This window comes from Lissotriton vulgaris, chromosome 3_2 (assembly GCF_964263255.1).
Source record: "Lissotriton vulgaris chromosome 3_2, aLisVul1.2, whole genome shotgun sequence".
Classification (NCBI taxonomy): domain Eukaryota; kingdom Metazoa; phylum Chordata; class Amphibia; order Caudata; family Salamandridae; genus Lissotriton; species Lissotriton vulgaris.
Genome location: NC_141690.1, coordinates 227,846,756 through 227,873,854, shown reverse-complemented (window position 1 = coordinate 227,873,854; position 27,099 = coordinate 227,846,756). Strand labels below are relative to the sequence as shown.

The 27,099-nt window shown below is 48.4% G+C and overlaps 1 protein-coding gene across 2 annotated transcripts in view; it reads left to right on the top strand.

The window, feature by feature from the left end:
* LOC147725568 (charged multivesicular body protein 3) overlaps window positions 1-27,099 on the top strand; it is a 474,260-nt gene that overhangs the window by 431,379 nt on the left and 15,782 nt on the right. For both annotated transcript variants that reach the window (XM_086964262.1, XM_086964263.1), the window contains one exon: window positions 16,297-16,411. In XM_086964262.1, the coding sequence (XP_086820388.1) occupies window positions 16,297-16,411 (115 nt within the window). The remainder of the gene's footprint in view (window positions 1-16,296; window positions 16,412-27,099) is intronic.

Below are 27,099 nucleotides of genomic sequence, written 5' to 3'. Positions count from 1 at the left end.
GTAGCGAACGATTTCCAGCTTTGCCTGCGCCAGTTGCACAAACTGGGGCTCCACGTTGTAGGAGAGTAGGGTCTGCAATCCTATGATCACCCCAGATTTTTTGTTTTTTGCTTCACTGGTTTACGACTTCCCTGGCTGTGGGCCTGCTAATTAGACCCACAGCCTAGCTGTTCTCTCACTAAATTGACACGTGTACCTTAGGTGCATATACCAATTGGTACTGTGCCACCTTATCAGACCCTGTAACTCAGGGCATAGGTGTACCCAGGGCCTACCAGGGGCTGCAGCATGTATTATGCCACCCCTGGCTGGCCATCTAAATCTGACACAACTGGCTGCACGACAGCTGGGGCAAGGTGGTGTACTCACCCTTTGCTTTAGATATAGTATACCTATATCTAACCCTAAAATGGACACATATATTCCTATCAGTCACTCCTATGGCAGGCCTTGACAATCCTGAAGGCAGAGTGCTTGGAATTATGTGAGATGGTGCTCTGGCATGAGCTGAGCCCGTCTGCAGCTTGCGGAACCAAGTCCTAATAGCTCTTCTATGATAACGCGTACCATATACTCTTAAGTGCCTTATAATCCTAGCGGTTATTTGCCAACTTTGGTATCGCTTTATCAAAACATGTCGAGTAAGGTGTCATACGAATTGGAATACTAACCCCTCGCCAATTCTGGCGACGGGGTTAGCATTCCACCCTTCTAGAGGGACACGACATGTATGTAACTGTGAACCCCGGTTAAAGTTAACTCAAGCCTCAGCATCACAAAATGGATGCTGCCACCACAGACACAAGTCTGACCTCCTGCTGCTGGGAGTCCTTCCAGCGAGGAGAGCTTGGACAAAGGGTTTCCTGTCAGGGGCGGTGCTAGCACCATCCCAGACAGGGTTTTGTGTATCCTAGGTAGGCAGGGCTGAATAGGAAGGTGACTGCAAGTGGCACCCCGGTGCTCACTGTGCATATGCCGGCTTGAACCAGTTCCAGGGGCACACCAGCCCCTGAGCTGGGGAGAGTCCGGAGAGGGGTGTAACCACCCCCCTTCCTGGTCCCACCCATGGGCAGGACCTAGTCGCGTACCAGCCCCTTTCTTTAGAATAAAGGTAGGAGCGGGGACCCTTCCAAATTACATCATATTTGAATCCTGAAACTACTTTCTACGAAAGGAACTCAAGACTTCTTCTTAAGATTTCTCCCTTGTGACTAAGGAGTAGTCACCCTGCAGCAGCAGGCACCACCTAAGTATCTTGCGGTTTGCTGAAACGTCCTTCCTCCGGAACCAGACTGCCCAGCTCGACGAGACCCGGACTCCCTGCCCTCTCGGACCTCAACCTCCTCTACAGCACAGCTGAGAACCGTAGGTGCGACGAGACCAGAGGACCCGGCGATCATCAGAACCAGCACGACACTGAACCAGCACGACCACCGAGGGACCCTCGAGTGGGTGCACTGGGGTAAGAGAAGCCCCAACCCCAAGCAGCACGAACACCGAAGTCCAGCCCCCCAGCATCCATCAGATCTGCGTGGGGCCCTTTTGCTCCTGGGTTGCTGCTACGTTGTCCTTGCCCGTTGGCTAGTGACCCTCCAGACGACGAACTACGTTGTTTTCACCGCTGGTCTAGCTCCTCTAGACTGGCCCTAGTCTCCTCCTGAAGGGGACCCTCCTCGGACCCTCCTGGTCCACTCAAGACGCCATTTTGTGTCGCCACGTGGGCTTGCCGTAGCCAAGGCTTGTTGCCTCCTTCACCGGATCCAGCATCGCCAGCAGCAGACATCCGACGTGGGACAGCTCGCAGACCTCCAGCCTGGTCGACATCAGCGCCCCTGGTCCGTGCAGCAGCAGAATCCAGTGTCACCTCTTCGCTTGGCTGAGTGACCTCATCCGGTGCCATCCTGGTGCCCACCTAATCACTGGCTAGTGATTCAGAACTTGGTCCCCTCTGCTTACAGGTACTCTTCTTCAACTGTTCCAGCCCTTGGATCAGCCCAGAACATCTTCACTGGTCGCCTGCCAGCAACATCCACTTCAGGCTCCTGGTTCGTCAACGAGGATTCCCGACGACTCTTGAACCCTATGCAGCCGCAGCCCCTGGGCTAGGTAAACCGAGTACCACGGTGCTCCAGCGTAGATCCACTCTCGTGTCTAGATCCACTTGCGTTTTTGACCTACCTAGTCGGGTTCGCCCGAGAACACTAACTTTTGCATTTACGAGTATCCACAGACTTTGTCCCGCATTATGCGTGAGAGTTTCCACTCTGCACACGACGTCCCTAGGCCTCCTGCTTCTAATCGAAGGGTTCAGCATTGTAGGTCCAGCGTTTCTAAAGTCTCTGAGAGTAGTTCTTACCTGCTAGTAATTTCGCATTCCACTTCCATAGTATATGGTTTTTCGTGCCCCTCGACATTTGTGTAAATTGTGCGACTTTCAGTATTTCTTTAAGAGTTTTGTATTGTGCTTAGCGCCCTGGCCTCATAAAGAGTCCAGGGCTGTTGTGTTATAAATAAATATCCTTTTATTTTCATAACAACTTGTGTGGTGTCCTTTCACTTGGTGTTCAAGGGGTATATGTGATGGTATAACAGCTGGCTTAACACGCCCTCTAGAGTTTAGCCTAAAGACTGCTCTTGTCCATGCTACTAGGATAGCTGGTCTATAAGGTTGACTTACAACCAATCATCAATAAGGGTCGTTTGGACTGATACATAGTGATCACTAGAATACTGAGCACTGCATATCAGGCCAACTTCTCACATTGGTGAGCAGCGGTTGGGATTTGAGCTTGCTGTTTTACCACACGTATCCTAAGAATATCATTTGAAAGATCACATAAGTACCAAGGTACATATAACTTAGCTTAGAATACTCTGAGTTCTACTGAACCAGCTGTTGTAGTTCAACAGGGCCTAGCACACCCTGACTCCAACTCTTAGCAAGGGATCAATAGGCAAACAAATAGTGTAGGTAGGTGCATCACTTACACCACACTAGAAGCATGTCAGACAAAGGAGGGAACTCAGAGGCCCCCCTTGTGTCAGTTGACCCTCCACAGGTCATATCAAGATATGCTGCTCTTAGCTTCCAGGAGATGAGACAAGTGTGTACCTCCAGGAAGCTAAAACAGGGTTCTAACCCTACCATCCCATTCCTGATTGGTCTCTTAGAGACTTATGATGCTAGGAGGGCTTCTAATACAGGCCCTTCTAATCCAGATGGGAGCATGCCCCCCTTAGAGGGAACCCTTGGGGACCCTGACCTCAACCTCAATGAAGCTGTTAGTGAAGGTGAGGAAGAGGATCAGGAGTTGTCAGGGGATGAGGCAGACAAGGGTCAGGTAGAAGTCAGTAGACTCACCAGGACCAACTTAAGTAGGCATGAGAATGGAATTGGGAGACCCCCAGGCCCACTCTCAGGCAGGCTTAACATTGGGAGTGGACGAGTTGGGTCTCTATCCAGAGGCTCTAACAGATCCATTCGAACCAATGGCTCTCAGACCTCTTCTCACAGAGGGATGACATCCCCTCAGTGGAGAGAGCATGTGGCCAAGATGAGGGAAGTCAATCTGAGGATTGAAAGGGAAGAACTTGCCCTGGCCAAAGAGAGACTTGCCTTTGCTAGAGAGCAGAAATTGAGTGGGGCAGACCCCACTGGTGGCAGCATTTTACCTAGAGAAAAGGACAGGAGTTTAGACACTAGACACCTGAGTAAGATAGTGCCCCCCTTTAAACAAGGGGATGACATCCACAAATGGATGACTGCTTTGGAGAGGGCCTGCACTGTCCAGTGCGTCCCCCAGAGTCAGTGGGCAGCTATCTTGTGGCTCTCCTTTGAAGGCAAAGGTAGAGATAAGCTCCTCACTACTAGAGCTGAGGATGCTAACAATTACCAAGTCCTGAAAAATACACTAATTGATGGGTTTGGCCTAACCACTGAGCAGTACAGGTTGCTGTTCAGGGATACCCAGAAAATTCAGTCTCAGGATTGGTCTGACTTTGTGGATTGTGCCACTAAGGCTTTGGAAGGCTGGTTGCTGGGCAGTAAGGTTACTGATTATACAGGGTTGTACAATCTGATCACGAGGGAACAGATTTTAAATAACTGTCAGAACCAGTTGTTGCATCAGCACCTTGTTGACTCAGATCTGACCTCTCCCCAAGAACTGGGAAAGAAGGCAGACAGATGGGTCAGAACAAGGGTCAAGTAGAACCAGGCTCAGAACCAGGGTGGTCAGAAAAAAGCAGACCACAAGGTTAATAATAAGAATGAGCAAAATGACCAGAAGTCTTCGACAGGCCCCCAACAAACCAAAGAGGGTGGGGGTCAGGCTTCACGGCAGAAAAAGAAGACTCAAGAAGGCCAGTCTAAAAGGTGGTGCCAATCTTGTAAAAGTAAAACTCACTGGTTTAGTGAGTGCACCAAGAAAGGAGGGCAAACTCCTACCACTACAGCCCCTAAGGCAACTGCACCCCCTAGTACAGCCAGTAGTGGTAGTGCACCTCCCAAGGGATTAGTTGGGTTAACCTTGGGATCTGAGGGGTATGACAACTTAGTTGGCACACTCACTCAGGCTGGCTGTCCTTGTCTGTACAGGGGATGTGGATATATCCCCTGATGCAATCCCAATACTTTGGGCAAATACAGGCAGACACCTTTTATAAATGGAAAAATGGCTCAGGCCTACAGGGACACTTGTGCCAGTGTCACAATGGTGACACCTAACTTTGTGGACCCTGGTCAGATCATGCTAGGTACAGATTACCTAGTGACCAATGCCAGCCATGTCACTACCCACCATAGTATGACAATTGTTGATTTCTCCTGGGGAGGGGTAAGTGGCCAAAAGAAAGTTGTGGTTAGTTCAGACCTCCCAGTTGAATGTTTGTTGGGCAATGATTTGGAGTCATCACTATGGTCAGAAGTGGAGCCGAGGACTCACATGGAAATGTTAGGTGTGCCAGCACATGTCCTTGCTGTGACTAGGTCACAAGCCAGAAGATGCCCCACTGAACAGGTGCTGGATCCTGGAACAATGGACCAGACACCTTCCAAGAAGAAGAGCAGTAGGGTTAAGGCATTGCCTTCCCCCTTGCCCTAGGTTGTGGATCAAGTCTCAGAGGAGGCTGACCTCAAAGAGCTGAGGGAAACTGAGCCTAAAGAACTTGAACCTGATCAGGTTGAGTTTCTGGGTTCAGGGGGACCCTCCAGAGAAGACCTGGGGAAGGCACAGTTAGACTGTCCTTCTCTTGAACACCTCAGACAGCAGGCTGCTGCTGAGGCTGCAGGGAACGCCACAGGTGCCCACAGGGTATACTGCGATGAAGGACTCCTGTACTCTGAAGCAAGAGACCCCAAGCCTGGTGCACCAGGAGGCTGGTTATCCCCTTGTCTCAGAGAGGTTTCCTTCTTACCTTGGCCCATGAGATTCCCCTTGCAGGACACTTAGGCCAGAATAAGACTTGGGACAGACTTGTCTCACACTTTCACTGGCCTCACATGAATGAAGATACCAGGGAGTTTTGTCGCTCCTGTGTCACTTGCCAGGCCAGTGGTAAGTCAGGTGGCACAACAAAGGCCCCCCTTATACCACTACCTGTGGTGGGGGTACCCTTTGAAAGAGTGGGGATTGACATTGTTGGTCCAATGGAACCCCAGACAGCATCAGGGCACAAGTTTATACTGGTGGTGGTGGACCATCCCACCAGGTATCCTGAAGCTATTCCCCTTAGGACCACTACAGCACCTGTTGTGGCAAGAGCCCTAGTTGGAGTGTTCTCCAGAGTGGGCTTCCCTTAGGAGGTTGTCTCTGACAGAGGTGCAAACTTCATGTCAGGATATCTGACTGCTATGTGGAAGGAATGTGGTGTCAACTACAAGTTCACCACACCCTATCATCCACAGTGCAATGGGCTTGTTGAAAGGTTCAACAGGACCCTAAAAGGGATGATTCATGGACTACCTGAAAAGCTCAGGCGTAGATGGGATGTCCTGATACCCTGCCTTTTGTTTGCTTACAGAGAGGTCCCACAGAAGGGGGTTGGCTACAGCCCTTTTGAACTTTTGTATGGACATCCTGTAAGAGGACCCTGTGTTTGGTGAAGGAAGGATGGGAGAGACCTCTCAAAAAGCCTGCAACCAACATAGTGGACTATGTACTTGGCCTCCGCTCCAGGATGGCTGAGTATATGGAAAAGGCTTCTAAAAACCTTGAGGCAAGTCAAGAACTCCAAAAAGCTTGGCATGACCAAAAGGCTGTCCTGACTGTGTACAAGCCTGGACAGAAGGTGTGGGTGTTGGAGCCAGTGGCCCCAGCAGCACTCAAAGACAAATGGTCTGGGCCCCACACAATCATTGAGCAAAAGGGAGAGGTCACCTACCTGGTGGACCTTGGAACTCCCAGGAGCCCCCTCAGGGTGCTCCATGTGAATAGGCTCAAGGCATATGTCAACAGGAAGGACATGAGCTTGCTCATGGCCACAGATGAGGGACAGGAGGAGGAGAGTGACCCTCTCCCAGACCTGCTCACTCAGAACCCTGATGATGGGTCAGTAGATGGTGTTGTCTTTTGTGGCAGCCTCTCTGAACATCAGCAAAGGGATTGCAAACAAGTTCTTCAATCCTTTAGACATATGTTCTCTCTGACACCCAGTTAAACCAATTGGTGTACCCATGAGGTTGACACTGGTGACAGTCTGCCAGTTAAGAGTAAAATCTACAGACATCCTGATCATGTCAGAGACTGCATTAAATCTGAAGTGCAGAAAATGTTGGAGCTGGGAGTCATTGAGCCCTCAGATAGCCCTTGGGCTAGTCCAGTAGTTCTAGTGCCAAAGCCTCACACCCAGGGTGGTAAGAAAGAGATGAGGTTTTGCGTAGACTACAGAGGCCTCAATGCAGTCACTAAGACTGATGCCTACCCAATACCAAGGGCAGATGAACTTATAGATAGATTGGCTTCTGCCAACTACTTAAGCACATTTGACCTGACAGCTGGGTATTGGCAAATCAGGTTAGCTGAGGAAGCCAAGCCCAAGACAGCATTTTCAACCCCTGGTGGGCATTATCAATTTGTGGTAATGCCCTTTGGTCTGAAAAATGCACCTGCCACCTTCCAAAGGCTGGTGAATCAAGTTCTCACTGGGCTGGATGACTTCTGTGCAGCATATCTTGATGATATAGCTGTCTTTAGTTCCACCTGGGAGGATCACCTGGTCCACCTGAGGAAAGTGTTAGAGGCACTGCAAGCAGCAGGTCTCACTATCAAGGCCACAAAGTGCCAGATAGGGCAGACACAGGTTGTATACCTGGGCCACCTTGTAGGTGGAGGCCAGGTTCAGCCACTGGAGAGCAAGATACAATCCATCAAGGATTGGGCTCCTCCAACCACCCAGACTCAGGTTCTAGCTTTCTTAGGCCTGACTGGTTATTACAGGAAATTTGTCAGAAATTATGGATCAATTGTGACTCCACTTAATGACCTGACAAGTAAAAAGATGCCAAAGAAAGTTCAGTGGACAGCAGGCTGTCAAAAAGCATTCGATGACCTAAAGCAGGCCATGTGCACAGCACCTATCCTAAAGAGTCCAGACTACTCCAAACCATTCATTGTCCAAACAGATGCTTCTGAGTTGGGTGTGGGAGCTGTTCTATCTCAGCTGAATTTGGATGGTCATGACCAGCCAATTGCTTTTATTAGCAGAAGGCTGACCCCCAGAGAGAAAAATTGGTCAGCTATTGAGAGGGAGGCCTTTGCTGTGGTTTGGGCCCTGAAGAAACTGAGGCCATACTTGTTTGGCACTCATTTCAAGATTCAGACCGACCATAAGCCCCTCTTGTGGCTAAATCAGATGAAGGGTGAAACCCCAAACTGCTTAGGTGGTCCATTTCCCTACAGGGGATGGATTTTACAGTGGAGCATAGACCTGGCACTGATCATGGCAATGCAGATGGGCTCTCCAGGTATTTCCACTTAGAGCAAGAAGACTCACCTGGTCAAGGTTAGTTTATTGTCCCAAAGTTTGGGGGGGGGGTCATGTAGGAGAGTAGGGTCTGCAATCCTATGATCACCCCAGATTTTTTGCTTTTTGCTTCACTGGTTTACGACTTCCCTGGCTGTGGGCCTGCTAATCAGACCCACAGCCTAGCTGTTCTCTCACTAAATTGACACGTGTACCTTAGGTGCATATACCAATTGGTACTGGGCCACCTTATCAGACCCTGTAACTCAGGGCATAGGTGTACCCAGGGCCTACCAGGGGCTGCAGCATGTATTATGCCACCCCTGGCTGGCCATCTAAATCTGACACAACTGGCTGCACGGCAGCTGGGGCAAGGTGGTGTACTCACCCTTTGCTTTAGATATAGTATACCTATATCTAACCCTAAAATGGACACATATATTCATATCAGTCACTCCTATGGCAGGCCTTGACAATCCTGAAGGCAGAGTGCTTGGAATTATGTGAAATGGTGCTCTGGCATGAGCTGAGCCCGTCTGCAGCTTGCGGAACCAAGTCCTAATAGCTCTTCTATGATAACGCGTACCATATACTCTTAAGTGCCTTATAATCCTCGCGGTTATTTGGTATCGCTTTATCAAAACATGTCGAGTAAGGTGTCATACGAATTGGAATACTAACCCCTCGCCAATTCTGGCGACGGGGTTAGCATTCCACCCTTCTAGAGGGACACGACATGTATGTAACTGTGAACCCCGGTTAAAGTTAACTCAAGCCTCAGCATCACAAAATGGATGCTGCCACCACAGACACAAGTCTGACCTCCTGCTGCTGGGAGTCCTTCCAGCGAGGAGAGCTTGGACAAAGGGTTTCCTGTCAGGGGCGGTGCTAGCACCATCCCAGACAGGGTTTTGTGTATCCTAGGTAGGCAGGGCTGAATAGGAAGGTGACTGCAATTGGCACCCCGGTGCTCACTGTGCATATGCCGGCTTGAACCAGTTCCAGGGGCACACCAGCCCCTGAGCTGGGGAAAGTCCTGACAGGGGAGAGGGGTGTAACCACCCCCCTTCCTGGTCCCACCCATGGGCAGGACCTAGTCGCGTACCAGCCCCTTTCTTTAGAATAAAGGTAGGAGCGGGGACCCTTCCAAATTAGATCATCTTTGAATCCTGAAATTACTTTCTACGAAAGGAACTCAAGACTTCTTCTTAAGATTTCTCCCTTGTGACTAAGGAGTAGTCACCCTGCAGCAGCAGGCACCACCTAAGTATCTTGCGGTTTGCTGAAACGTCCTTCCTCCGGAACCAGACTGCCCAGCTCAACGAGACCCGGACGCATTGCCCTCTCTGACCTCAACCTGCCTCTACAGCACAGCTCAGAACCGTAGGTGCGACGAGACCAGAGGACCCGGCGATCATCAGAACCAGCACGACACTGAACCAGCACGACCACCGAGGGACCCTCGAGTGGGTGCACTGGGGTAAGAGAAGCCCCAACCTCAAGCAGCACGAGCACCGAAGTCCAGCCCCCCAGCATCCATCAGATCTGCGTGGGGCCCTTTTGCTCCTGGGTTGCTGCTACGTTGTCCGGTCACTTGCCTGTTGGCTAGTGACCCTCCAGACGACGACCTACGTTGTTTTCACCGCTGGTCTAGCTCCTCTAGACTGGCCCTAGTCTCCTCCTGAAGGGGACCCTCCTCGGACCCTCCTGGTCCACTCAAGACGCCAATTTGTGTCGCCACGTGGGCTTGCCGTAGCCAAGGCTTGTTGCCTCCTTCACCGGATCCAGCATCGCCAGCAGCAGACATCCGACGTGGGACAGCTCGCAGACCTCCCGCCTGGTCGACATCAGCGCCCCTGGTCCGTGCAGCAGCAGAATCCAGTGTCACTTCTTCGCCTGGCTGAGTGACCTCGTCCGGTGCCATCCTGGTGCCCACCTAATTACTGGCTAGTGATTCAGAACTTGGTCCCCTCTGCTTACAGGTACTCTTCTTCAACTGATCCAGCCCTTGGATCAGCCTGGAACATCTTCACTGGTCGCCTGCCAGCAACTTCCACTTCAGGCTCCTGGTTCGTCAACGAGGATTCCCGACGACACTTGAACCCTATGCAGCCGCAGCCCCTGGGCTAGGTAAACCGAGTACCACGGTGCTCCAGCGTAGATCCACTCTCTAAGTGTCTAGATCCACTTGCGTTTTTGACCTACCTAGTCGGGTTCGCCCGAGAACACTAACTTTTGCATTTACTAATATCCCTAGACTTTGTCCTGCATTACGCGTGAGAGTTTCCACTCTGCACACGACGTCCCTAGGCCTCCTGCTTCTAATCGAAGGGTTCAGCATTGTAGGTCCAGCGTTTCTAAAGTCTCTGAGAGTAGTACTTACCTGCTAGTAATTTCGCATTCCACTTCCATAGTATATGGTTTTTCGTGCCCCTCGGGCATTTTTGTAAATTGTGCGACTTTCAGTATTTCTTTAAGAGTTTTGTATTGTGCTTAGCGCCCTGTCCTCATAAAGAGTCCTGGGCTGTTGTGTTATAAATAAATATCCTTTTATTTTCATAACAACTTGTGTGGTGTCCTTTCACTTGGTGTTCAAGGGGTATATGTGATGGTATAACAGCTGGCTTAACACGCCCTCTAGAGTTTAGCCTAAAGACTGCTCTTGTCCATGCTACTAGGATAGCTGGTCTATAAGGTTGATTTACAACCAATCATCAATAAGGGTCGTTTGGACTGATACATAGTGATCACTAGAATAGTGAGCACTGCATATCAGGCCAACTTCTCACACACGTCAACTTGGAGTAGTCAGTCCAGCGGCCAACACAGTCCATCCACTACATAGGCTCTGTTCTGGACACAAAATTGGGAAAAGCGTTTCCTTTAGGAGGAGAGACTTTTTTCTATGCGGCAGAAATGCAGAGTTCTGCTCGAGTCTCGAAACCCAACAGTCCGACAGGTTGCCTCCCTGCTAGGTTTTATGGCGTCCTGCATCCTTCTCATGCCGAACGCCAGGTTGAGAATGCGTCCTTTACAGCAGGCTCTGGAAGACCAATGGGACCAAGCGACAGGGCATTGGGAGGACCGGATCAGTCTGCCCCAAGCAGCGAAGACTTCCATCAAATGGTGGACTCGACCGCAGAATGTTCTGGGGGGAGTGCTTTTTCACCATACTCTCCCAACGCAGTCAATAGTAACAGACGCTTCTCTACAAGGCTGGGGGGCACACATGGGGTGCCTTCAGATTCAAGGTCGGTGGTCGGCGCAGGAGCAGACCTACCATATCAATATGCTGGAGCTACGAGCTGTGCATCTTGCGCTCAAAGCTTTTCTTCCAGCGATAAAGACCAACTCAGTCCTGGTTCAGACAGACAAAACAACCACCATGTTCTATCTGAACAAACAAGGAGGCACAAGGTCACGCCCTCTCTCCCTGTAATCACAGGTGATCTGGCACTGGCTTCTCGCTTGAAATCTCACGGTGGTAGCAGTGCACTTTCAAGGCGAGTTAAACGTCAAGGCAGACGCACTCAGCAGGCACTTCGAAGATCAGCCAGACTGGGTGCTAAACGACAAGGTGGTAGACAAGCTTTTTCGTTGTTGGGGTCGTCCGACTATAGACTTGTTTGCAGACGACGAAAACAGAAAATGCCACGCCTTCGCGTCCAGATTCCACCGGCCAGGGACGCAGGGGAATGCTCTCTTGATGGATTGGTCAGAGACATTTGCTTACGCATTTCCTCCCCTATCGCTGATCCCAAAGGTGGTTTCCAAGCTCCTCAGGTCGAACATGGAGATGATTCTCATAGCTCCGGACTGGCCACGGCAGTGGTGGTACCCGGACCTTCTTCATCTGTCTGCGTCTCCACACAAACGGCTACCTTGCAGACTAGACCTGTTGAGCAAGATGAACGGGAGGATTCTGCATCCCAACCTCCCTTCACTGAACCTGACAGCATGGCTCCTAAGTCCTGCAGTACGGACATCTGAACCTACCTCCTGAATGTATGCACATTTTAAAACAAGCTAAGAGGCCTTCCACAAGAGCGTCTTATGCGTTCAAGTGGAAGAGGTTTTATATGTGGTGCAGGGAGCATCTTGACCCTACTACGGGGCAGGAGGAGGTTGTTCTACCATACCTCCTTTCCCTAGCAACATCTGGGTTGAAGTATGCTTCCATTAGAGTACATCTGTTAGCCATTGTAGCGTATAGGAAATCTCCAAGCCAATTTTCTTTCTTTCAAGTTCCAGTGGTCAAGGATTTCCTTCAGGGGTTGAAGAAAGTCTATCCCTCTGTGTGGAATCCTTCTCCTCCTTGGGAGTTGAACCTGGTTCTATTCAAGTTGATGGGGTCTCCTTTTGAGCCCATCCACAAGGCCTCATTGCAAAACCTTTCTTGGAAGGTTGCGTTCTTGGTGGCAATTACATCAGCGCGAAGAGTAAGTGAGATACAAGCGCTGTGTACAAAAGAATCCTACACTGTTTTCCACCACAACAGAGTAGTCTTAAGAGCACATCCATCTTTTTTACCTAAAGTGGTCTCTGATTTTCATATTAATCAGTCCATTTCTCTTCCATCCTTTTTTCCAAACCCTTCGACCCCTGCTGAGCGGTCTCTGCACTCTTTAGATCTCAAGAGAGTGCTTACGTTTTATTTGGAAAATACCAAATGTATTAGGAAGACGGATCAGCTCTTTGTCAACTATGGTTCAATGAGAACAGGCTTTCCAGCTGCCAAAAGATCCATCTCCAGATGGATTGTTTCCTGTATTAAATTGGCGTATCAGCTGGCGGGCAAGCCATTACTGTTGTCACCTAAAGCACACTCTACTAGGGGGAAAGCGGCCACAGTAGCTTTCTTACATGATGTCCCTATGTCTGAGATTTGTTAGGCTGCAACCTGGAGATCAGTTCATACCTTTACAAGGCATTACTGTCTTGAATCTGATTCCAGGACTGGTACTCAAGTAGGACAAGCCTCTTTGAGGAATCTATTTGGGTAGCCTGCGGCCTGTACAAGCTTAGTTTTTCTAGGCTTAGTATTGATATTACTGTTTTTATTATTCCTTTGCCCGCAGGGAGATGAGGTGAGGCTCGCTATTCTATTCTAATGCTTATGCCTATTGATAAGGATTCCCTGGAAGAGAAGGATTAGTTACTTACCTGTGATCCTCGTTCTCTTCCAGGGGTATCCTCATCAAAGTCATAAGCAACCCTCCCGCCTCCCCGGGCAAAGGATTATTTTAAGTTGGAGATATGATTAACCTAAATGTTTCATGGATTTTTTTCAGTCTCCGCAAAGAACAACTGACCTAACTGTCACCCCTGGGGCATGATGGGAAGCTGGGGGTCATGGGTGCCTTAAAGGCACAGTGTCAGTTTACTGCATGTCGATGCAGGTTAGCTTTTCAGTCTTTTTGGACTGTGGTTTTGCAATGCAGCCTGGGAGCTTCCTATGCTTTCAGTGTTTCATGAGAATTTCCACTGCGTTCTGAGCATTAAAACAGTTCTAAAACAAAAGTGTTGTTGTTTTTCATGTTTATAATGCATGTTTGTTCATGGTTTATGGAAATTCTTTACAGCATAATTCAGCTCTGGTGTTTATTGGGCTGCAATTGCTTATTTTTATATATACATATATAATATGGATATATATATATGTGGGGCACATATAATATAATGTTTCCGGGGTCCCGCACATGGGCGATAATATTCTAATGCTTATGACTTTGATGAGGATACCCCTGGAAGAGAACTAGGATTACAGGTAAGTAAATAATCCTTCCTGTCGACCAATGAGGCTCATTTAAGCAATATTTATGCACAATCGCAATAAAAAGGGTGTAGTAATGTCAGAGGGCAAGAAATCGACTACACAGTTTACTTAGTATAGCCTATTTTATAAAAACGAGAATATATGTACACTTCTTTTTAGTCAAAAGCGCAAATTTTTGTGCATTGTGTCCCCAAGTGAAAGATGGAACCAAAGAGTTGTGAATATACACAGTGAATAATTATGTACAAGTTTTCCATCAATTTTGAAGCACGACCATTTCATATACACTTTTACAACAGCTTAGGTACACAATAATACACGCTGGGTGATGGTCTGTTCTATTGTGCTTGTCGACGGCGTTTCGACCCTTCTATCAATGTGGGGTCTCCTCAGGACTATCGATGTAGGGACATCTAAAACAAATTAAGTGCATCATAAGGGCCATGTACCAGCACAGATGCAAGAAATTATTGAAAAGGACTTGGATAAGAAGGGGTTACCTGGATGTAAATTAGCGCAGCCTTGGTGAAAGTGGTGTGCCACAATGAAAAAGTGAAGGAAATAACTCACATGAGGACCCAGCCGGGTTCTTTCATGATGGGACAAGAAGAGGAAAAAAGTCAGAATATATTCAATGTGCTATTCCTAGGTTTGTGTTGCAAATGGTAGTTTGTTATAATTACCTCAGTGTGAGGCAAGGCAGGCACCTCTGAATATGTAATGGGCAGCCAGCTCTCCTTGAAATCGCTACAGCCGTAGTGGTGGAATAATCCCCTGGAAGTTGTGGGTTACAGTGTCAGCGCACTGTAGTTTCCTGCAGAGTAAGAGGGAGCAGAGAATTGGTTTCTAATGGTGGGAGGGAGGGGTGAGGGGTTTGGAGTGCCTACACAATTTATTTTCTTGAAGCGTGCATAGGAACTTGCTGTTGTCCCGTGCATACATACAGAAAAAAAAATCAGTTCTCTTAAATGTGAGAGTGAGCAATAATCCTGCTTTCTGGATGGTTGAAGTAGATGGACTTCTTAAAATGATGCCTTGAATTATTTGAGGTTATTTTGGATCGGCATTTAATTTCCCATGACGTGATACCTGTCCACCTTAGTGGCTTAAGGTACTTATCTGTTGTATTTTATTAGTAATAGGTCCAGGTTGAGGTCTTGTGAAAGAAATCTCTCTGTAGCACCTAAAATAGTCCACCTTGGAGGACTGTGATTACCAGAGACCCCATGGTGTGCAGTGATTACATTCTTTGTATCTGGAAAGTAGTGTTACAACATGCATAAGGGTGTCGTGTATATCACTCTGTTGGCCTGCTGTGATTATATGGCCGAACATTGATTCTTATGAGCTTTGATGTTGAAATCATTTGCAGCAGAGTTTATCTTCAGAAGGGACTCCCAAACATGGCTGCCTACATGAGAGAATCCCAGGTCTAAGTGGTCTAGGAAGGGTCAGTCTGTTTGAAAGCCTCGTTGGCTCAGGCTTGCTCAGATCGCAAGGAACCAGATGAGTGACCTCACTTTCACCTGAATAGGTGTTTATTTTGGACTCAATGGTGTTTTGGTAGTGCCAGTAGTTCCAGGTGTTCTGGTTGTGCCAGGAAGGCAGCTATTGTTGTTTTGTTGAGCCTTTTGCACTGATGTCTAAGCAGGTTGGGCACAATCTCTCTCGGAATGGACGCCTGGAGTAATTCTCATCCTCAAACAGATAGCCCAATTCCCTCAAGGACATGGAGCAAGGAAGATCTTCATTCAGTCCTGCTGTAACAAAGATGGCTGAACTTTTATTGGTATTAAACAGCTCTTTGGATTTTGTTGTGAAATAAACGAAGGTTGGACATAGGTTTATTCTCTATGCAAGCAACATCCCTATGCCTGAATTCCCAATTTATGTCTAAACGGGGCTGCCTATTTCCCATTTCAAAATGATGGAAGAGAAACCTCAGTTTAACCCTTGAATAAATGGAAAATCTGGTGCAACATTATACCTTTAGATATACCACACAGGTCTAGAGGTGGTTTAAAGGCCTCCTTAATAGTTGTAAGTCCGTCAACAGCAAATGCAATTGTGGCCGCAGTAAAATAGATTGGCATACCGATAGAAGAATGTTGCTCTAAATGGCATGATATCTTCAATAGACCCTTGCACTTGTGATGAGTCAAAGATAATGAGCACTTCAGCAGTTGGCCGGTGAACCATGGCAAAGCATTGGTTGTTTGCTTTGTCAACAAGAGATGCAGAATGTAGTTTAGCAGAGATTTTAATTTTGTAGGAATCACTGAAGTTTAGGAAAACAGCAAGAATTAGGTAAAGTTATAACTACTTTACATTGTGATTTGAGGTTAGATTAGAGTTGTTAAAATTTCGATATGGTGTTAAAATAATCTGGAGATTAAAGACAATCAGCAGACATTGCCTTTTTAGCACTTTCATCTCAATTAGCTATTACCAGATTCCTATCCACGCCTGTTTTTATTTTATTTTGCAATGTATTAAATGTATGTAACTCATGTCAAAATTGCCAGATTTTTTAGAGCACCTGTTTTTATTTTATTCAGGCTGGTATTATAGAAGAAATGTTGGAAGATACTTTTGAAAGTATGGAGGACCAGGAGGACATGGAAGAGGAAGCAGAAATGGAAATTGACAAAATACTGTTCGACATCACTGCAGGTAAAGGTGCCATTCCTTTCAGCGATATGTTCTACATTGTTCTGTTTTATGAGTCCTAAATTGTTTGTAGAATAACAGTTTGAGGGACATTTCAAAGGTAGAACTTCATTTGATGCATGGAATTAGAATTCCCTCCATTTTAACTAAACAGGAAATGATCAAACTTCTGAAAATGCAAAATTTTAATAAGATGTTTATGTCTGGTATTGTTAAGAGTGCAGCTCTATTTTCAGTTATGATCCTTAGATTGTGCCGTTTTGTTGGAATTGCTAGTCCAGCCGCACAAACCATAAAACACAATGTCATCCAGATGATATTGAAATACGTATATTCGATATCCATATTTTAAGGGGCTTAGGATTGGTTTTGCTGTGAGGAGGGAGGACGAGGGATAGGTGCTGGATGGTTGTTTAAGCCAAAGCAGAAGTCTGCTGGCGGTTGATCCAGCATATGTCATAGAAAAGTCCACCATCTGTAAATTTGAAAAATACATTTAGCCATTAAAATTGCCATTAAACTTGCCTTTGAAGCCAACAAAAAGAAATCCAGGCTACAGGAAGTGTGTTTCTGCAAAGCCTAAATTACGTTCTATAGGGCTTTATAAGTCTGAAGGCTTCTCTTTTGAATCTTCAATCCTTTTTTGCCTCTTTGCTAGGGTCTTTAAGCATGTGGCGATCAGATGATTCCACTTTGTTTGCTTAGATAGTGCAAACTTTAGCATTTTGTGTGTATTTTAAGGTACTACCTTTTTTCTGGTATACCCATGTAGGGGCTTGTAGTACAAACTAGCCAAGAGTTTACTATAGTACCCACTATATCGAAGATTAATAGGATAAAATAAGAGAAAAATAACAATTTTGAGATGTGATTTACTTGCGGATTCAAGTGAAAACTTTATCTAGGATTAATACCTATTTTTTCATTTTCTTAAGAGGGTTAGATCGTTCTCCGCAACAAGTTTGGTATGTAGTTCCAGATTAGCAGTGGTTTAAAAAAAATAGAGAGATTCCATATTGTATGAGCTAAACCGGTATCTGGTGTTTTGATTTGTTAGAGTTTAGCTGGAGGCCACGTTATACTTGAGGTGCTCTTTTAATTCTTTTTTTTGATGTATGAAACTGGGAAATACACAAAGAGATGGGCAGAATGTTTCAGTTAGTCTCAGCCACTGGCCATGAAGTGCTGCATTCCAATCAATGTTCCATAGGCCTTGCCTAACCAAATTCAGATTTAGTTGTCGTAAGTACAACAATAGAAAGGAAAGTAGAATGATATTACAAACTGGAATAAAGACATTTCCTTTTGAGCATGGGCTAACTACATTGTCATTAAGTTGTCAAACAGGTATCCTCAGTATTGGGCATACAAACACAATTGATATACTGGTTATCTGGGACAGTCTCTTGACCACCGACTGAATCCGAACTCAACTGTAAAGAACCTCCGAATCCTCTTCGAACAGGCCATCCCTTAGCAATTCAAAATAGTTCAATAAATGAGTTAATTACCACATTAATCTGCCAACAATCTCAAAAACCCTCCTAGGCCATACACATGAAACACTCCCTCATCAGGACTCTGGTGATCTAGGTTCTTGATTTCTGCGCTTTCACGAGGGTGGTCCTTTCAGCCTGCTCAAGAAATTACAACCATGAGCTGTGCAATCGATCTCCAATGTCGACTCAATAATCCATCCTCCCATTCCTACCATTACTGTATTCAGTCAGAAAAAAGATCAAAATCAAAACTCATATCATGGGCCACTGTTCAGTCCATTCATACATCCCCACAAAAAATCCTAGATGATCTCCTTCCTGCAGCCTGCACCCTACGCAGTTCCAACGCAAAAAACTGAAACCTGTCAAAGGGTGCTTCTTCATTTAAGGCTTGGGAACCTTGGAATAAACTTCCATTCCATTGCAGCGCCAAATAATCAATTTTTCTGCACTGAAGACCTACTCGTTTTGACCATTCTTCAGCTAGCCTTCTGACGTGTGCTATATATGGCCCTGGGGCTAGGGCGTTTGTCCAGACCTTTTCAGATTATTTCATATATTTGCAGGGATCGAGAAGGTTCCTGTGGCTCAGCTTGAATGTGTCAAATGCTGTGTTCTTGCTCTACTCTGTTACTGAAATGGTGATCTTCATTGTTGACTTGTAGCAACTGGAGAAGTCTACTGTTTCTAAAGTGGAATTATTAAAAATATGTCTGAAATCCATCTGTTACACTGGGTGCAAGTCATAGCTGTAGTTGGCACCTGCCAATATTATTCAAAACTTCCATGATTAAAAAGTAATGATCAGTACGAACAAGAGCTAACCTCAGGGATTCAAGCAACTATTGTGGCTAAGCTTGCATATGAGCTCCAGTCTCCATATTAAGGATGCCTGAATTGTAACTCTACAGAGCATATAACATTACATGAGTGCTAATCCAGTTCCCTGTAAACAGTTCCTCTGTTTTTAACATCCCCTCCCGGAGAAAAGCTACCACCACCAGAAGTTAGACAAATAAATTAATAAATTGCCTTTTCAAATGGATGAAGGTACTCTTTCAACTGAATTTGTTCAAAATCTATTCTATCCAGGCGGATTATTACACTCCCTATACAGCTCACTCTACGTCTACTCTCTAATTGTTTTTTGTGGCTGGCTCTTGAATACCACTACCTTATTGTCTGTGCTTTGTACTGCATGTACAAATAAATTGGATTGGGGATTGAAATCTCCTCTTGTAACCGCATGCGCGCCAGCGGGTTTTCCCGCTGCGCGCTGAAATGTAAAAATTGCGGGTAACGTGACAAAGCCAGCTTGTCATGCGCGCAGCGCAGGTAACGGCCATGACGAGCTGGCTTTGTCATCCGCATCGAAGGTGTTAAGTATTGGGCACTGTGGAGTCCCGGAAAGCCTGTGGGTGAGTTGTTTTTTTCTGTCCATCTGCCTGTCCTCCCTCCTAAACCTTTTGACATGAAATGGTACAGAAACGGTGAGAAGACTGCTTCCATGGTAAAAAAAAAAATGCAGAGGGAGCAGGTTATCCCTTGTGGCATTCTTCAGCACCTAAACAGGACTTGTGTGTTATCAGCATACCTACAGTAAATGTTAATTTGGACGCTTTTTTTTTTGTTTTGTTTTTTTACTTTTTACAATTTGGAACAGTTTTGTTGCAGTAAGAAAACTTTTCAATATCACTTACATCAATCACTTTTGGTCGTACTACTCCGACGTGAAGTACCCCAGCTCAATCAGAAACAAGGAATTGCATCACATATGGTTTATCCATTACAGTTGTATTCATAGTAACTATTAATAGTCACCAACTATAGTACATCATTATTTTATGCTGCATAAACCTGCATGTGGAAAGGTATTCAAAGTAACCCTGTATCCAGGTAGCCAAGACGTTGGTGTTAGGTTGTTTAATGTACCTCTTTGGTCTCGTCGTGTACCCATAAGAAATGCGTTACTTACCTGTAACAGCAGTTATCCAGTATTGGTGTCTTTCATAGATTCACATGCCTGAATCATTCCCCGTCGCTGAGACGGGAGCCTCCGGTACATAAAAAAGTAATGTCCTAAGGACATACATAGAGAATATAGGCCTAAGGGCCTCCCCTTTTGGGGCCTTTCCACGTCCTTATGTAAAAGGACCGAACTCTCATCGTTAGCCAATCAGCTCCGACCTCCTTCTAGAACCTTCCCGGGAGGAGCCTCCGTCCCTCAGATTTTCGTACGCACCCAGCTAGGGTGTCGCAATGTAGACATAGAGGTACGTGAGTCCTTACCGGGGAGGCGGGAGGGTTGCATGTGAATCTATGAAAGACACCAATACTGGATAACTGCTGTTACAGGTAAGTAACGCATTTCTTATCCAGTATTTGGGTGTCTTTCATAGATTCACATGCCTGAATCAGAGTAGCCAGCAGTTATACATGCATAGTGGTAAAGCACATTCTCACATCTAGCAGGCCTGCATAGATTACAGACAACATGAGAGAAACATGGTAATATACAGTCATGCATATAGCAGAGAAAACCATGAGGAATGTGCATACCTGGATGGCGGGACGAGGTAAGGCTCACCTTATTGGAAGAGATGGCGCAGCACCGCTTGTCCCACCGCAGCGTCCTTCTGCAGTTCGATGTCCAGGCAGTAGTGCTTGGAAAAGGTATGCGGGGACTTCCATGTCGCCGCTCGGCAGATGTCCAGGATCGTCACTCCAGCGAAGAGCGCTGCTGACGTAGACATCGCTCTGGTCGAGTGGGCAGCCACTCGGTCTGTCAAAGGCCGTCCGGCCTGATCATGGCAGAAAGCAATTGCTGAAGAAATCCAGCGTGAGATGCTCTGTTTTGTCAAGGGCAGCCCCATTCTCGGGTTGCTGTAGGCTACAAAGAGTTGAGAAGACTTCCTGACGTCTTTGGTCCTGTCCAAGTAGAATTTGAGACACCTTTTAATGTCCAGGGAATGCAGCGCCCTTTCCGCTGCCGTGGAAGGGTCCGGAAAGAACGACTTGAGGACAATTGGTTCGTTCAGATGAAAGTCTGACGGCACTTTCGGAATGAATTTAGGGTTGGGCCTGAGTACCACTCGGTCGTGCCTGAATTGGAGATACGGTTCCTGAATGGACAGCGCCTGAAGTTCGCTGACCCTTCTGGCCGACGTCAGGGCTAGCAGGAGAGCCGTTTTCCAGGAAAGATGCTTGAGCGATGCCCGGTGTATGGGCTCGAATGGGTGTTTCATCAATTGGTTTAGCACCAAGTTCAACTGCCAGGTTGGAGGAACTTTCCGAGGCCTCGGAAAGGATCTGTAAAGTCCTTTTAGAAATTGTTTCACCAGTCGACTGGACCAGAGGGAGGGTCCCGATGGGGTCCTGGTGAACCTAGAAATCGCAGCCAGATGAACCTTAACGGAGGCGTGAGCCAGTCCCGATTGAGCCAGGTGCAGTAGGTATGGTAGCAGCTGTACTGGGGTGACCCGGAGCGGGTGTAAGTCGTGTTCCGAACACCACACGCAGAACCTCTTCCACTTCAGCGAGTAGGTCTTGGTCGTGCTGCTCGCTCTCGCCTTGGCCAGTACTGCCCTGCAGTCCTGCGGTATGTCTAGCTCCCCGAACTCAAGGTGCTCAGGAGCCAAGCCGATAAGTTGAGCGAACGGAGGTTCGGGTGGTGTACCTGGCCTCCGGACGTTGTCAAGAGGTTCGGGAGTTGTCGCAGGTGAATCGGGGGCCTGGTGGATAGGCGAAGAAGATCCGAGAACCAATGTTGTCTCGGCCAGTACGGAGCAATCAGTATCAGCGTGCACGGTTCCGTCCTCATCTTCCGGAGGAGCCTCGGTATCATCGGGAACGGCGGAAAAGCGTACGCAAACACGCTGGACCAGCCGATGGAAAAAGCATTTCCCAGCGACCCCCGTTGGGGATGCCAGCTTGCGTAGCTTCGGCATTTGGTGTTCTCTGCCGTCGCGAAGAGATCGATCCTCGGGGTGCCCCATTGTGAGAAGACGTGGGCCACCGTGTCGCCGTTGAGCTCCCATTCGTGGGAGAGAGAGGTCTGCCTGCTGAGGGCGTCCGCGATAGTGTTCTCCTTCCCTGGAACGTACTCCGCCTTGAGGGAGAGGCCGTGCGCCACCAACCAGTTCCAGATTTTTTGCGATTCTCGTGAGAGAGAGAGAGATCGCGTTCCCCCTTGTTTGTTCAGGTAGTGCATCGTCGTGGTGTTGTCTGTTTTGACGAGCACAGGGGAAGAGCCGATGCGTGGCAGGAAGGCCTGTAGAGCCAGGTACACTGCCCTCAGTTCCAGGAGGTTGATGTGTAGTTGTGTTTCCTGGGCGTCCCATTTGCCGCTGACTCGAAGGTCTAACAGTACGGCGCCCCAGCCTTCCAGTGAGGCATCGGTCGTGATGACCAGTGGTGCCGGCGGCAGGAGGAACGGCAATCCGGCCGTCAGGTGAGTCCTGTTTCTCCACCACAGCAGGGCCTTTATGATGGCCGGCGTGATTGTGAGAATGTCGTCGAATGAGCCTGAACACTGTTTCCATTGTCTCGCCAACGCTTCCTGTAGGGGGCGCATGCGGAGCCTGCAGTGCGGTACGAGGAGAATGCATGAAGACATCATCCCTAGCAAGGAGGTGAACGTCCGGACCTTGATGCGAGGCTTCTTGGCCACCGCCGTGGCCAGAGACAGTACTTTGCAGATCCTGTCCTCTGAGGGGAAAGCCTTCGCATGCTCCGTGTCCAGGGTCGCCCCTAGGAAGGTGATCCTCGTTGACGGAGTAGTGCATGATTTTTTGAGGTTGATCGTCAGACCCAGCTGTTGGAAAAGAGCGCTGCAGGCGTTGAAGGAAGCCAGCGCGTCCTCCGGGGAAGGAGCCTTCACCAGCCAGTCGTCCAGGTAGGGGAACACCTGGTGACCCCTTTGTCGCAGGAAGGCAGCCACGGGCGCCAAGCACTTTGTGAAGATACGTGGGGCAGATTTGAGGCCAAACGGCAAGACCTTGAACTGGTAATGTCTGCCCGCTATTTCGAACCTTAGGTATTTCCTGTGCCTGACGAGGATGGGGACATGGTAGTAGGCGTCCTGTAAGTCTAGGGAGACCATCGAGTCGCCTCTTTCCAGTGCACCCAGGATCTCCTGGATTGTGACCATCCGGAAGGATTGACTCCGTAGGAAGGCGTTGAGCGCCCGGAGGTCTAAGATCGGCCTCCACTTGTCCCCTTTCTGTTGGACCAGGAAGAAGTGGGAATAAAAACCCTTCCCTTTCTGGGAGTCCGGGACCTTTTCGATGGCTCCTTTGACCAACATGGCAGCGACTTCCTGGAGAAGGAGGTGCAGGTGTCTGTGAGTACGCTTCAGTGGAGGGGTGTTGGGAGGGGTGTTGACCAGTTCGAGGGAATGTCCAAATTGAATTATTTGTAGTACCCACCGATCCGTAGTGATTTTTCGCCAATTGTGGAGGAAGTGGGTCAGTTTTCCCCCAATTCGAAAGGATTGAGACGGTGGTGGGACTGGCTGGAGTAAGTGGTCACTGGCGGCCGCCAGCGCCCTTCTTGGCGGATTTGCCTCTGAAGGACGATCTCCCATAGGATGACTGTCGGGACTGTTGTTTCTGCTGGGGTTGGTTCCTGTTGCCATAGGAATAGGACGACCGATTTTGGTAGGAACCTCTGTAGGAGTACTGACCTCTGGAGCGGCCTCCCCGAAAGGATTGGTTCCGGGACTGGAGGGAGCCCAGAGCCCTCGCCGTGTCGGTGTCTTTTTTGATGGCCTGGAGTGCCTCGTCTATCTTCTCCCCAAAGAGGAATTGCCCATCGAACGGCATATCCAGCACCTTAGATTGGACCTCCTGCCGAAAAGACGTCGCCTTGAGCCAGCCCTGGCGGCGGAGCACGGCAGCCCCTGCCAACTGGCGGAATCCCGTCATGGCTGCGTCGATGGCGCAGTCGATAATTTCAGCCGCGGAGTTTTGTCCTTCCGCCAGAAGAGCTTTCACCTCGTCCTGGACCGTGGCCGGCAGGCCTTGCAGGTAGGGAGCTATGTCTTCCCATAGCTGGCGGTTGTATCGGCCCAGGAGGGCGATGGAGTTTGCCACCTTGATGGACATGGCGGATGTGGTGGAGAACCTCTTGCCTATGGTGTCCAGCTTCCTTCCTTCCTTGTCCGGGGGCGCGGACAGCGGCGAGGAGGGGTTTCGGGATTGTTTTTGGGCCGCCTGAGTGACAACCGAGTCCGGTTTGGGGTGGCCGGTCAGGCAGGCAGGTGCGGAGTTCGGGGCCTTATATTTTTTGTCTAGGCGCGGAACCACCGCCGGCACCGAGGCAGGCGTGAGCATCAGCTTCTTGCCCTGTTCCCATAGAAAGTCTATCAGAGGAATAGACTTGGTCGATTTCTGTGTGTGCTCCTTGAAATCATGGAGGAAGCATTCCGTTTCCGCGGATTCCACCGCCATGTGAAACCTCCTTGCAGCTCTGTCCACCAGTTTGTGGAAACCTCCCACGTCCGCTGCTTCAGAGTGGCGTGGTCTCGGGGATGCCGGGGCAGACGAATGGTGTGATGACGCAGCATCGGCATCGTCGTCTCTGTGGTCCGAGGCGACGTCTTGCACCTCGCCTTCCTCTAAGTCCGTGTCATCCTCCTCGCTTTCCGATGAATCCTCCGCCTGTGTTTGCGGTCGGAGTTGGCTCCGAGGACGGGCCGGGGGAGCGGAAGGGTGCGAGGCCGACGGTTGCGCTTGGGTGACCGGAACCTGGGCACCGCTGTCTGCGTCCGGGAACCTTCGTTTATAGTCCTGCACCAGGGATTTCAAATCGTTGACCAGAGACAGTGGCAAACAGATCATCGGGGTTTTCACCGTGTCTACGGTCAGGGAGCTGCCTTGATACGTCACTCCGTCCCGGATCTCTTGGACGTCCTGGTGTTCTTCGTGAACCTCCTGTTCTTCGTCCGACTCCTCACTCTGTAGTGTGTCTTGTTCTTCCTCGGGTGCCAACTCCACCGTTGGGAGAACCGAGGGCGTTGGACTCGAGTGAATAGAGACTTCGACCAATCTCGATTCTTTCCAAGATGGCGCCGGGGTCTCTTCCGACGACATGCGTGAAGATGGCGCTCCCGCCAAGCGTGCCGGTGATTTGGGCACCTCCGTCAGGGTCAATGGTACCAAGTTTTGCGGGGATAGGGGTTTCGCCGCCTTACTGATGCTAGGGTCGTGGACCTGGGATATCTTTGTCGAAGGTGTGGTTCTTGAATTTGACTTCGACTGTTTAGGAGACGAACTTGACTTCGATGGCTTGGGTGACGAGCCTTCGGTATGAGGTGTTTTCGGCGAAGGCGTACCTGAAGATTTAGACCTCTTAGGTGACGCGGCCTTCGTATTGGATGAAGGTTTCAGAGGAATGGTCGAGGAGACCGGTGCGCCTGAGGACGCAGTGGTGGTCGTCGTGGTCGCCGTGGAGGGCGATGAGGCCGTAGTAGTCGACACAGTGGTCGTGACTGAGGTGGTCCGCTTAGTAGATGGAGCGGGCTTCTTGAACCTCTGGCCATCCTTAACAGACACGGAGGAGGTGGTGGAGCGTGCCTCCGAAGGCTTCCTGTGCGCCTTCTTAGGAGGAGTGTCTGTCTCTCCAGGGGACTGCACCCTGGGTCTCTTCTTGGAGACTTTGGAGGTCGCGGAGACACTACCCTCGGAAGATTCCAGAGTGTCTCGGACCTTAAGCCTGTCGAGCCATTCGCGAAGGCGAGTTTCCCTTTCCTTAACCGTCTTCTTTGGGAAGGCTCTACACACCCTACACTTGTCAGTGACGTGGTCAGGGTACAGGCAATATAAGCACAGGTCGTGCTTGTCCTCCGCTTGAATCCGCTGCTTGCCGCAGGAGGAGCAGGCCCTCAGGAGGGCTTTCTTCTGTGAGTCCGCCATGGACGAAGTTTTCTTATTAGATTCCGACATGTAGTCGATGCTAGGATGAAATCCTTTTCGTACAAAGTGAACTTCGGTGAAGTTTGAGACTTCGAATTTTGGAAACCTGAAGAGCTCAGGTTGGAGACTCCCTAGCACAACGTGCGGTAGAAAAATCTGAGGGACGGAGGCTCCTCCCGGGAAGGTTCTAGAAGGAGGTCGGAGCTGATTGGCTAACGATGAGAGTTCGGTCCTTTTACATAAGGACGTGGAAAGGCCCCAAAAGGGGAGGCCCTTAGGCCTATATTCTCTATGTATGTCCTTAGGACATTACTTTTTTATGTACCGGAGGCTCCCGTCTCAGCGACGGGGAATGATTCAGGCATGTGAATCTATGAAAGACACCCAAATACTGGATAAACTCTATATTATTTTGCCAGCACATTTATGGCTATGTAGTTGTGCAAAACCTGCATCAATATCTCACCGCAGCCTAAAGATATAATAAAAAATGTGGAAATCTTTATTTTTTTACCAGATTTACTCAATATTTAGTTATATTTCTCAAATGGGCAAACACAAATCGTGAAATGCTATCCAAAGAAAATTTACACTGAATGACAATAGCAAATGTCTGTCAGTTTTCTTAGGGAATGTAGTCTGCACAATCAGTTCTGTAATATTAGCATGGATCACCACATTGTGTCAGAATCACTGCTTATGGTGCAGTGTTCATTGGATGACATATTAAACCCAGGGCTAGGACTAAATGCAAAATATGAAAACGTAATTCTAATTCTAATTCTATACGACCTCGGGTGTCTGTTAGTACAAGCCTGGCCTTCATTGCTCTCACTGGCTGGCTAGTAGAACACACTGACCGATTTCTAGCAATTCTTTTCTAAAATGTAGAAATTCCTTTCAGTTCCCCTCACTTAGAAACATATACTTTCCCAGGCTTGACCCTTAACTTTGTTCATCTGGGCTTGGGGGTACCAGGCTGTATCATTTTGTATACATAATGCAGCACCACATCCTCTTGGTCAGATTCCTAAGACGTCACCTAACTATACTTAACTGTGGGAACTGTGGAAAAGTCATTTGCTTTGTCTATACAGCACTTTCCCAATCTAAACCTCATTATCTGAGTCACTTGGTGACTCTCTACTGTCCTTCTAGATCCTTAAGCTCTGCTAATCATAGACTGGTTCGGGTACCGTGGATTCACAACACCAGAAAGGGAGGGTATCCTTTAGATATTTGTCACCAACACTATGGAAATCCCTCTATCTCCACCTTC